This window comes from Salarias fasciatus, chromosome 8, assembly GCF_902148845.1.
Source record: "Salarias fasciatus chromosome 8, fSalaFa1.1, whole genome shotgun sequence".
Lineage (NCBI taxonomy): Eukaryota > Metazoa > Chordata > Actinopteri > Blenniiformes > Blenniidae > Salarias > Salarias fasciatus.
Genome location: NC_043752.1, coordinates 14859072 through 14871156, shown reverse-complemented (window position 1 = coordinate 14871156; position 12085 = coordinate 14859072). Strand labels below are relative to the sequence as shown.

General features: G+C 43.7%; 1 protein-coding gene across 1 annotated transcript; it reads left to right on the top strand.

Annotated features, from left to right (window-relative positions):
- Positions 1 to 507: 507 nt before the first annotated feature.
- Positions 508 to 5279, top strand: patl2 (PAT1 homolog 2). The gene is made up of 18 exons (XM_030098566.1): positions 508 to 586; positions 849 to 1114; positions 1215 to 1277; positions 1352 to 1405; positions 1486 to 1647; positions 2055 to 2118; positions 2175 to 2337; positions 2566 to 2643; positions 2720 to 2843; positions 2923 to 3040; positions 3301 to 3407; positions 3489 to 3542; positions 3623 to 3765; positions 3903 to 4059; positions 4441 to 4581; positions 4654 to 4751; positions 4834 to 4974; positions 5066 to 5279. Exons 1-18 carry the CDS (start codon positions 508 to 510, stop codon positions 5097 to 5099), a joined length of 2046 nt encoding a protein of 681 aa, XP_029954426.1. The 3' UTR covers positions 5100 to 5279.
- Positions 5280 to 12085: the final 6806 nt, after the last annotated feature.

The following is a 12085-nucleotide window of genomic DNA, read 5'->3' as shown; positions in this document are numbered from 1 at the left end:
TAAGGCGGAGAAAGATGTGAATAAGTGATTTTGGCCACCAGGGGTCGCTATCGGCTCACACGGACCACAGACGACCTGCGCGCGGCGCGCCTCATTAAATCGCAGGTGAGTTGATTTAGGTTAATGAGCGTCTGCGCGTGCAGAGAAAGCGACCGAACAGGAAGAAGGTCTCCCTCTGTCTCCCAAATGCGGGGAATTATCTGGTAAAACACACAATGTCTGTTACGGAACAACAACAAGTAAGTCAGACACATTTTACTGTTTTGTTTTCCTGAATGAGTGATTTATTTTCATTAAAGAATATTCTATTTATTGTGTTTTTTACCAGATTGTGAAAAGGTAGAAACATCAACAACATAATTACAGACGACTGAATTGAAATGTCAGTATCCGCCTCGTTATTCGTGTTGTAAAAAGCAGTTTGTGTCACAGGACGTGAAGAAGCTGTGTGAGCCTCAGTGGCCTGAGAATGGAGAGGAGTGGAGCGATGAAGAGGATGGAGCCGACATGGGCTGCGAGTTCCTGCAAGCCATGGCCGAGGAGGACGAGGAGATAAACGTCCACAACGAGGAGACGTTTGGGATGGGTGTGTGTTTAACCTCTCTGGTGATTTCCTGAGAACATTGTTCTGCAGGAAGAGGTGGCTCTGCAGCACCAAATGGTCACACATGGACCCCACTTCAAAGTTTATCTATCAGTAATTAATACCACCTCATCCAGCCTAGGGTTAAAGGTCAAAGGATGCAAAATAGCTTAAAAGTATAAGCACTTGTAGATCACAATGAAACGATAATTGAAAAGTTTAAATGTTCCCTCTCTCTATGATTCTGCCAATCTCTGTATCCCAGATATCGATGCACAGGACACCACAGGCGACATGGTCTGCAGCCTGCAGCAGTTTTCAGAAGCACCTCCGCCTCCTCCTCCTCCACCGCCGGACCTCAAACCTGTATCGTCCCGCAAAGCCGCCTCGCCTCTCAGACAGAAGCCACCGTATCCGCCCCGCGTGCCCCCCGGGCAGCGTGGGAGAGGGCGGGGGCAGAAGGGGAGGCTGGCCAGAGACGTGTTCGACCCCTGTGTGATGAGGGCGGTGGAGGGGCGCCCCAGCCTTAAGGTGATACATTTATCTGAAAACCTTCTTTCCAAGCTCGAAATCAAAGTTAAGCCCCATCAAAGCAGAACATTTTCATGTTGGCCTGTTCTTGTCTGTCCAGAGTCTGGACAGCTCTATTGTGGACTGTGGGTTTGCCATGCACAAGGACGCCTTCAAGGAAAATGTGAGTAGAAAAACAGTCATTTACAGTTAATTCCTGCTGTATTCTGCTGATGGTTTGTTTTTCTTCATGACCAGATGATGCCCCCGCCTTACAGACAGTCCAGAAAACCCTCAGGGTCCATCCTTCAGGTCGGAGACGCTGCAGTCAAATAACGGATGGTTAAACGGCAGCCGTTCGGTGCTGATGTCCTGTGTCCTTGTGTTTGTAGGACAGTGCCATCGTGTGTGTGATCGGTCACAGAGGAAGAGGTCAGCCCACAAACTCCACCTTCCTGGATTTTCCGTGTCCTCCGTCTTCGTTTGGGGGCAGGAGAGGAGAAGCCAGAGGGTCCTACCCCACAGCCGTGTATGGCCAAAGAGGGGGCTGTCACGTGAGTGTTTGGCCATCACATATCAGCCGTTATCATTTTCCACATTGCTATGGACAGTCTCAAACTATCAAGAGAGAACACTAAGCGTCACCATTTTAGAATCAAATGTAGGGAAGTCCTTTTTTCAATTTTACATTCAGAATAAAAACTACTTTCTTGTACCACTAGAGGGCGCTCAGGTTGTACTGGCTTCACACATACCACAGCTGTGGAGTCTTCATGTTCAGTTTAGTTTATGGACCACGTTCAGCCCAGTTTGGTCTCAATCTGACTTGAGCAGTGCTAATTTCACATAGAAATCCTCCAAGCCTGAGTGCTCGCTGCTGCGTCACTGGTCTGCTTCAGGTCTACAGATATAAACCGAAGCTCGGCACGTCTGCAGCTGTACTGTTGCTTTTGTCCTGCAGATGCAGGCACCATTGATACCAGGAACACCGGTCTTTCCACGTCAGCAGCCGACCCCACGGCAGTGTTACCAGGTTCTTCCCACACTCCATCTTTTTGTACTGAAACGTCTTAAAAAGCAGTCGTTTCATTGGACCGTGCTGACTTCATGTTTTCCATGAGCGCTCTTTTCCTCTCCGCTCCTCAGCCGCTCACTCCCAAGATGATGCAACCTCGCTTTGGCTCCAACTCGCCGAGGCCGTCCAGCTTTTACAGCCCCTCCTCTAATCCGGTGCGGCCGTTCAGGTGAGGGCTGAGCTCATCTCTCCGGTTTCACATGTTTGTTTTGTGGCCCTCAAATATTTTCCAGCAACGTTAGAACATCAGTTGGATTTATTGCTTGGCAGTCTCATCAAGTCAGTCATGAGTGTGTTAAACCATTCCGTCAATGTCGCTGTTGGTTTACATTATAAAATGAAATTATATATATATATAATGTGATATATACTTGATAGGTAGTCTGTTTTCAACCAGCAGGTACCCCGGCCCTGTCACACAGCTCCATCCCCAGCATGAACGGCTGCTCAGTCAGAAACGATGCATGTTTCAAAGGTTTGGCCTCCGAGTTCAATCAGTCACGCTGATTTTCAAGGTATCATACTTAAACAAAATGATGATCGACTTACAGGAAATCACAGGGTGTGGATCCATACTCGAATCTCATGACGGCAAAAGAGAAGGAGTGGATCATCCGACTGCAGATGATTCAGCTTCAAAGTGAAAATCCGTACCTTGAGGACTACTATTACCAGGTCTGAAATAAAAGATTTGCCTTGTTGCTTCCTCTGATCAGAAGTGAATCCCTCTGACCTGTGTGCTCCGTTGTTAAAGGAGTACTATCGCCGGATAGAAGCCAAGATGTCGGAGGAGGAGCTGGGCATCAGGGGCAAGAGGGAGCCGCCGAAGCTCACCACGCCGTACATCACCAAGATGGACGCCTACACACCAGGTTTACTCGGCTTTCATATTTCTAAACATTGTCCAGCATTTGTTCACTCAGTCTGATCAGTGTGTCCTTTTCAAAGACTTCAGTCACATTCCTGTATCTAATTTAAGATGATACAGCTTTATTTTGAAACATTTTTCATAAAGACATGAAACACACCGTTACATAGCTGCTGTTAACATTTTTAAATGCCAGTGGACGCACGGTTTGGCATGATGCTGTTTAATTTGCATTGCTTGACATGTTTGTGCTGTAACTTCCAGTGGTGCACATTGAAGGCTCCCTCGGTCAGGTTGCCGTCTCCACATGCTACTCTCCTCGCCGTGCCATCGTCGCAGTCCATGCCGTCCAAACTCAAGGTCCCACTGAGGTGACTGTGTCCTCTGGTGTGATGAAAGTTTGATCCTCTGCCTTCTCTAACCCTTTAAAAAACATCTTTCCCCCATTATAGGAGCAGAAAGACACCAGACAGCAGTGGTTAGAGGTGCTCAGCAAAATAGAGAAGGTAAAGAAGGTTTCACTTTCTCAAATCTTGTCCTGATCTTCTGCCTTTTCTGAGATGTTTGACTCTGTTTTGCTCTGCAGCTGTTCATTATCCTGTTGGAGGTGGAAGAGATGGAGAGGCTGAGAACCAGAGTCTTGCCTGAAGCCGAAGAGTTAAGACTGAGGAAGAAGTCTGAAATGAAAGTGGATCACATTTACTCACAGCTTCAGCACCACAAGCCCCCGTGAGTTACAGTCTGTTGGAGGATTGTGTGTTTCGAAAATTATTTAGAAAAGTCAAATCAGCCAGCCGTGTTTTTGACACTGTCAAACTTTGATGGTGGAGTTTGAGCAGCAAAATTTCTTCAAATTCTCGGTGTAGAAATTCGGGAGGGGAGTTTCTTCCTTTCTTGGCTGTTTCAAAAGGCAAAAAGTTGATTGCCCGTCTGCTGCCGTTCCTCAAACAAGACTCTGCCATGCAAATCTTGTGCGTTGTGACCTGTAACCTACCTACACTAATGAGCAGAGATGCAGATGAGGTAGGTGCCGTTTGTTTTTTGTCAATGCGCACAATTCTGCACTTTGCCTCAGAGAAATGGGATTAATAGAAAATAACTGTTCACTGCACTTGTGTTTTATTGGTTCTTCTTTGCTTTAATGTTAATGTTAGAGCAGTTTAATCAAAAGGTATAGACAGAAGTTTAAGTTACCTGTAGCATTGTGGCTTTGTATAGCAACTCTTTCACTATATTGTAATGCTATTTAAGTGTAACTACTGTAACTAAACTCGGCTCCACCTGTAGGAAACTTAAGGTACTTAATGTTATGAAAGTTTGTCTCGGAGCACGACAAATATCCAAAAAGTCACACAAGAACTTTTAAACTTATTTCTCAAAGCCACAAACCAATTCTTTCCTCAGGCGCTTCCTGTCCTCTACCCGCCTCTCCGAAGTGTGATCGCTACTCTGACGTTCAGTCAGCTGATCGCGGTCCTGAAAGACCTGATGTCGTCCGAGTCTCTGTCCACGTACGAGTGTCTCACACTGACCTGCCAGAACAGGGTCAGTCCCTTACGTTGTTACTTTTTGTTCACATCAATTGATCAGAATTTGAAGTCTTGTTGTCTCTTGTAGTTTGGACTGTCCCTGCTGTACGCACTCCTGTCGCACGGAGAGAAGCTGCTGTCATCAGGCGCTCCTCTGGAGCCCAGCATCGGGGACTTTGAGATCTGGTGGGACTCATGCGCTTCATATTTGCTGTAGGATGATTATCTGAATAAGGTGTTTATTTAGAGATGTATTTTATGGTTTTAGGACCGACACAGTATTTCAGGTGGCAGGCCAGCTGTCGCAGTGCTCGCTGGCGGAGCCGCTGCTCCTGCCCTCAAACCTGCTCACCCTCTTCTGCCGTTACCTGGACAAGCGGACCGTGCATCAGCTGAAGAACAACCTGGAGTAGGTGGACCTTGAATGTCCTGAGAGATGCTTTAAATATCCATGTGCAGAAACTGCTCATCGATGTGATTCTCTCTCTCTCTCTCCTCAGGTCTGCGCCTGGACATCTGGCTCTTCCATCTTGAGGCGGACTGACGTTCAGCTGCTGACAAGATTCTGAGGAGCAAGAGAGCGAAAGCAGCAGAAGCACAAAATCTCCTCGGTGCTCGTTAAAACCGTCCCCCTGACCTTTTTGATCCCCATTTCTTTACATCCCCCTTCCCTTCACAGTTTTGCACTATCAAACTGTTTCCCCTTTTGTTTTTCCTTTTTAATTTCCTTTATCTAATATCCTGGTTTTCCTCTGGTCTCCTGTAAGTTTCATCAAAAATGTTTTTGTTTTAAGCCTTTAAAAATAAGCCGATACCGTTTGGCCAGATTGCTATCCCTCCATTCGTGTACTCATTTCTGTAAATATTGGGTAAAAACTAAGATGAGTATATTGCACTGGATGTGGCGACCAGGCTGCGGATTGTATAGTTACTTGGTTGTACAGCTGAACTTTTAGGTTAATAATCACCATTAATTCAGGCGTCACAGCATGGCTCCATATACGCCATGCAGTTTTGGGTTATTCGATAAAAGGGCATGCGTTGTGTATACATGTATAGTTATACTAAATAGGATGTATTGTAATATTCCTTGTCAAAAAGTTTGAGTTCTGAAGAGATTTACTGTGTTGTTTTGGAAACAGTTTTAATTTATCTTGCACTCTTGTACAGCACTTGCAACAAAAATAAAAAAGCGATTGCTCAAGCTTGTGGTCAGATTCGACATTGATCAGATGCAGAGATCTGTTGCTCCTCTTCAACGTTCATGTGTACAAAGGCAACTTCTGTCTATCATCTGATTTCATATACTTTATATTTTGTCAGTCAATTGAGTGTTTTTAGATTTTATGGTTTTGCTGAAAAGGAGCCGAGTTCAAACCAGACAGATGGTCCTGTCTGGTGACGAGACGCCACTGTGTGAGATTCCTGAGAAGAATAGCAGCTGGACGAAAGCCGTCAGACTTTATGAAAATTTGGTTTAAAAAAAAAAAAGCTTGTATTCTGACCGTGTCCAGTTGGAGTCGATGACAAACGGTGAATGAAAACAATTTATGCAAAAGTATTTCACTGCAAAACATTAAATGAAATGATTAGATTTTAAGTAATTAAAAGCGTACTGGGTCAGTTAATTGGAAGTTTTGGCTTTTGATGTCCAACATCTTTATCAAAGATCATGAAATTCCAGTTTCACGTGTTGTTGAATAGAGTTGACTTCTTTGGGGTGGTTTAATACTCAAAATTAGGATCTGGATTCAAATTCATTGGGTTTTTGTTTCTCATATAGACAAAAAAAATAGGAATTTGAAATGAGCAGTGTTTTGAGATTCAGAGCAAATAAACCTCACTTCTCTGTGCATGGTCAGCACATTTGATTTCCACTAACAGGACATGCATCAGTTGGCAGACTCGTCTGGCTCTTGACCAAACACAGGTGGAGAGCTTGTTGTCCATCCTGCCTCAGACAGCGCTGCGCATCTGGGTGGGAAAACATTTCAGACATGGCAGCTGCGTGAGCCGGGGGACCCCCTGTCCAACACCTGCATGACCTTTATCGCAGAACTTTTTCCAGTTGTCGCCCCGCTGAAGGACAACACACACGTCATCCTGCTCAGGTGTATTTCAGATTTAGATGTTTGATTCATATGTCACTTTAAACCATGACAACATTCCCAGAACAGATCAGAAGTGGGATGAATTGAAGGGCGCGTTTGTTCCCGGGCGGTGAAAAGCTGGACGGATGGTTCGTCAATGGCGAGAGAGTTTGTTGAGGAGCCAAGTATGTGAGAGGTCTGGGTGGGGTGGGAAGTGAGACGTTAACCTCTCCTTGACCCCATAAGAAGAGGATTTGGACTTTGGGTGAGGAATTTATGTGAAAGGTGAGATAAATTTCTCTCTTTTTTCTCTCTCTCTGAATATGTATGGGACTGCTTTCAGCCTCATTGTGTTTGTGTGGTGCAGGCCGGGACCATGGAGACACTCACGGTTTTCAGCTTTTCTCTTTGAAATCTCTTCTCATGTCATTTGCTGCGTAATTTACCAGCAGGATGCAGCTTGAGCTCTTTGATTTGCTCTTCAGTCTAATTTTTAGTATGTTCATTAAGCTGCTCTCGAAACTAAATAAACTAGATTACTGCCTATTATTTTATTCCATTATGCATTTAGATTTGCATCAGATCAGATCATTTGCAGGTATTAAAACATGAAACAACGTGCATGTCTTTTGTTTGTTGTTTGATGTCTTAAAATCTGAAATTTAGACAAACATGCAGTTTTTGACGTGCACAAGAATGCCTTTTTGTCCTCCATAGATTAAAAAACAGAGCTGAATAAATGCTATAGGTTATTAAAATTATGTTTAATATCAGTGATGAGCAATTATTTTGTAAATCCTTCAAAAACGTCCCTTTATTGCCTTCATCGCACCACAATCCTCTTTGGCACAGACTCACATGAATATCTATGCTCACTGTAGAGACAACCGTTCAGCTCAAGTCCATGTTGTTGAACAAACCTGGAGTACTTGTACAGAAACTACACATGCACAGGGAGAACATGCAGACTCTGCACAGGAAATGAAGCGATTTTCTGCATAATATCCCAGGTAATTTTATAATAGACTCAAAAATATGTTCAAAACAATTGTATACTCCTTACTTTACAGTTTTTATCATGCATTTGAGCAGTTTATTTGTCGAAACTTATTTTTTTCTTGAAACACGGAAAATATAAACAGGCTCATAAATGTAGGGACCTGTCAATCTCATTTACTTCTATTATATATTTCTTATGAACACCAGTTTTTTAACTTCTATTTAATTATGGCAGATTTCTAAATGCCTCTTCGCTGCTGCTGAACATCAGATTTTCTTGAAGTATGAAAGTTCTAAGCAATGCTTTCATGTTCTTCACATGCGCCTTCAACATGTACAGAACAACTGCATTATCTTTTTTATGTAGTCACTCTGGTGCAACATCCACAGCTCATCAGTCAGTGTCCACTCCGGTGAAGCCTCTCGCTTTGCTTCTGCATCTCTCCCTTAAGTGTTAATGTGCTTTAAGTGGCCAATTATTCCGTTTGCTTGTGTACACCGCGGACGCATCGCCCAACAAACGGGTGAGGGACGGGGGGAACTGAAACACACACACACACAACCTAGCACAAGGTGGGGAGGGGAGGAGGGGCACCTCGGACCAGAGTGTATATGAGACCCTCATAATCAGGGTGAGTTGCCCTCTCCTGAAAATCTGCCTCGTCTTTCTTACTCTCTGCTTGGGTCCAGAGTTCTCCTCTTTCATTCCATTCCAGGTCCGTGATGATGGGACAGCTTCTCCTTCAGGGGGCAGTGATACTCTGGGTGGTGCAGACGGCACACACTGGGGGTGAGTATCCTCAGAGAAATCACACACCATCACATCTGTGATTATATAACGGACTTGTATTTGATGCTTGATGAGAAAGGGTGCTTTTGTCAGGCTGAATAGAAAAAGTGCAAAAGGAGTTGTAAAGGTTTGGAAATGGTTACCAGAAGCTCGCAGAGAAACAGGTTCAGGTGTTAAAAGTGAGAGTTTTCATTCCTAAATGTTCAGTGGAGGCAATCTGTGGCCTGCTGAAAAGGAGAGCTCGAACTGTAATCATTAGGACAACATCTGGGAGAGAGGAAATGAGAATGTGGTTCATCTTAAAATCTCAGTAAACCCTTCAGCCTCAGTCAAAACAGAGGCTTGATTTCCTTCAATCAATGTAAATGTTAGAGCTCAAAATCAACTAAATGTTGCTGAAGAAGAAGAATTTCCTTCTGGATAATGTCATGAGCACACCTGTATCTGAACATCTGGAATTCAACCGTAGAACATTGAAGTATTGAAATCTGCATCCTGGATCAGTCTTCACTGAGTTACTCTGTATTTTAAACACCTTTTCATGACTTAAAGCTTTGCTTCATGCCTTCATCTGTAGCTGGTTTTTGAAAACTACCTTTAAAGACAGAGCTGAAGTGATGAGTGAAGGAAGGGAACTCATACTGGATCGATTCATAAGAGTCCATTAAAAATGTCCTGTGTAACTCGTGCTGAACCTCGGTCGAGTCCTGACGGCCTGAAGGAGGAATGAAACATGTCCTTCAGGCGCTCGGGTTTGCCCGTCAAATTTCAGACAATCATGTTAGACTGAAGCGTCCAGCTGTAAAAGCTCTGACGTGCAGCCGGCAGTCCAGCGGGTATTCCTGTGACGATGCCAGGCTGTATGTTCGGCCTTCTCCTCGGCCGCGGCCTCAGCGTGAGAAATCAAAGGCGGCTTGACTCCAGTGGCAGCCGCTGTCTGAATTTAACATCCCTCTGTGAGAAGCCCAGAGAATGGCTTTACTGCTTTGACACAGTCGCTCCTTTGACTTCTGTGGAGCTGGACGTGCCGTGAAGTTTAATGACGGCTCTGGTTTAAGCATTTGATGAACATTTTTAGGGACATATATTATTAATGTAAAGCAGAAAGAAATCTAAGATGGTTTACACCAAATACAACATGCACATTACAAGTTTAATAATATGCAATTTTGATCACCTCAGTTTTTTCCATATTAACTTACAAACTTCCAGGTTTCTGATGAGTTTCCTTATTAAATGTGTTGTTTTTAAGGCTATGGTGTCCCATATGGAGCACACAATGGAAAAACGCCACAGGGGCCACAGCTTAACGGTGCGTACAGTACATTTAGAATCGATCATCATCACATTTGAGCATTTTTCCTCCACAGTTTTTTTTTTTTTAACTTTGATGGTGCTTTATTTCTAGGGAGGAAACCTCTGAATGGTGGAGGGTTAGGGTCAATACTGATGCCATCAAAAGGTAAATTGTAATTCCACCTGTTGGAGAGTTTGAGTTTATTTTATTTAAGCACTTATTCTAGTATTTTTTTTTTTTTTTTAATATTGTTTAATTTTAATTTTTTTGCAAGGCATTGGCCAGGCAATGGGACCACAGAATGGTTATGCAGGACATCCAACCAAAGGACTGGGTGAGAGACTCCTTCACATGCAACGTCAAAGTGAATCTGTACGGCACGCCAGCTGATTTCAAAATCTAATCTAATCTGTGTTGCACTCAGGTTATCAGCCAGCTGGTGGAGCTCCCAGTGCAAATGGAGGAAGCGCCAACGGTAAACCTGCTACACACCAGCACCGTTAGCGTGTGGACAAGCTGAGATCTAATGAAACCTTAATGGTTTCTGCATGTTTTCTGTGTTTAAGGTTACGGTGGAGCGGCTGGTGTGAACAAAGGCGTGGGGACAAAAGGTAAAGTCTGTTCAGTGCTGGCTGAACACACACTCCATCCAGTCATACATTCACTCATCCATTATCTTGGATTCTAAGGCTATGGAGCGGCAGCTGGTCCGACTAATGGAGCGGGTGGCCCTCCGCAAGGTAGTTATTTTGATAATATTCTCAATATATTGCGAAGTTTCTGCTATGTCTACAGTCAGAGTTTGACTGTTCTCACTGGGATTATCTTCAAAAGGATAAAATAATATTAAATAAATGACCATCGGGTAACCTCGTGAGCCGATGCATTCATGTCTTTTTTCTTTCATGTATTTACTGCACTGATTTTATAGTTGGAATGCAAACAAACCTTTTTTGTGGAGTGGTTTGAGTTTTCTCCTTTGACTGTCCTGGTGCAGACTTGTTCTGCTGTCCACTAACCTTTGACCCCTGCATTGTTTCTTATCGAGGAGGAAATCCAGCCGTTCTACCCAACGGGAATGGAGGGAATGGAGGGAAGTCCAATGGTAGGAACAGTTACCTGAGGCCATCTTTTCCCCCTTTTGAAGCACATTTGCCGCACATATGACTCTTATTCTTTTGTGTTTCAGGATATGGTGTGAAAGCTGGCCCAGTCAATGGACAGCAAGTCAAAGGTGGTATAGTGCAGGTTTTATTAAATTAATACAAGACAAACTAAAGCTGAATGAAATCGATTCAATGTTGTCTTGTTGCAGGTTACGGGGCTCAGGCTGGCGGATATGGAGGGCAGGGCACTAAAGGCAACGGTATTCTGGATGAAACTTCGGTTTCTGACGATAATAACTATCCACAAAGCTTGTAGTTCAGTTTTTCATTGATACTTCCAGGAAGGGGTGAAATACATTTTAGGTACATTTTTTGTAAATTGCATTTCAGAGGAAATGGTTTTAGAATATACTGACAAACCCATTTTAACCCAATCTAACAGGTAAAAGGTGCTATTTTTTTGCATTTCATGCTGGAAACAGTTGAAAATGAATATGTTGCTGATTGCAGGTAACGGCGCCGCCGGTCCAGCACAGAATGGACCTGCGACAAAAGGCAACGGTGAGATTTTTTTTTAATTTTTTTATTTTTTTAATACTTCTATGTAAATCATTACTAGTAAAACATAAGTGAAAAAAAAAAAGACGGTGAAATAAATACATTCTGCCTGAAATCCTTCATCTTGTTCTCAGGGTATGGAGCTGGAGCAGGTTTACCACCAGTAGGGAATGGAGCTAAAACCAATGGTGGGATTTGCAAAAAAACAAAAAAACAAAAGCCCCCTAAATTGTTAATTAAAAAATGCTAATTGCCTCCCATTGCTGTATATAAAACCCACTGATCAGGCGGAGGAGCTGCAGCTGGTCCATCAGGTGGAAATGGAGCCATCCCGAATGGTAGGACATACGAAAAGAAAGAGGCAGCTGAACGGCATTGAGACATAAATTGCCTTCTCATTCTGTATTTAAAGCTTTGTGCATTTCCTGCAGGTAATGGAGGAGCTGGAGCGAAGCCCGTCAAGGGATACGGTCAGTCTCCTTTTGGGGCAGGTAATTTATCTCCTGTTGTTCTGCAGTAAGTTTAAACTCACAGCGAGAGTCACTTTGCCTCCATTTTGGCTTTTTCCTCATTTTCAACAGGGCAGGGTGGAGCTGGAAGTAAACCCATGAAGGGATTTGGGCAGCCACCTCCCGGGACAGGTTGCTTATCTTTCAGTCGATCCAGTTTTTCCATGTGCA

What these genes read in the sequence shown, in the direction of transcription:
- patl2 (XM_030098566.1), top strand. Translation starts at nt 508, where the DNA reads ATGGGCTGCGAGTTCCTGCAAGCCATGGCCGAGGAGGACGAGGAGATA. An exon ending in CGAGGAGACGTTTGGGATGG is followed by an intron (nt 587 to 848) that starts GTGTGTGTTTAA and finishes TCTGTATCCCAG; the next exon opens with ATATCGATGCACAGGACACC. An exon ending in GATGGACGCCTACACACCAG is followed by an intron (nt 3,041 to 3,300) that starts GTTTACTCGGCT and finishes TGTAACTTCCAG; the next exon opens with TGGTGCACATTGAAGGCTCC.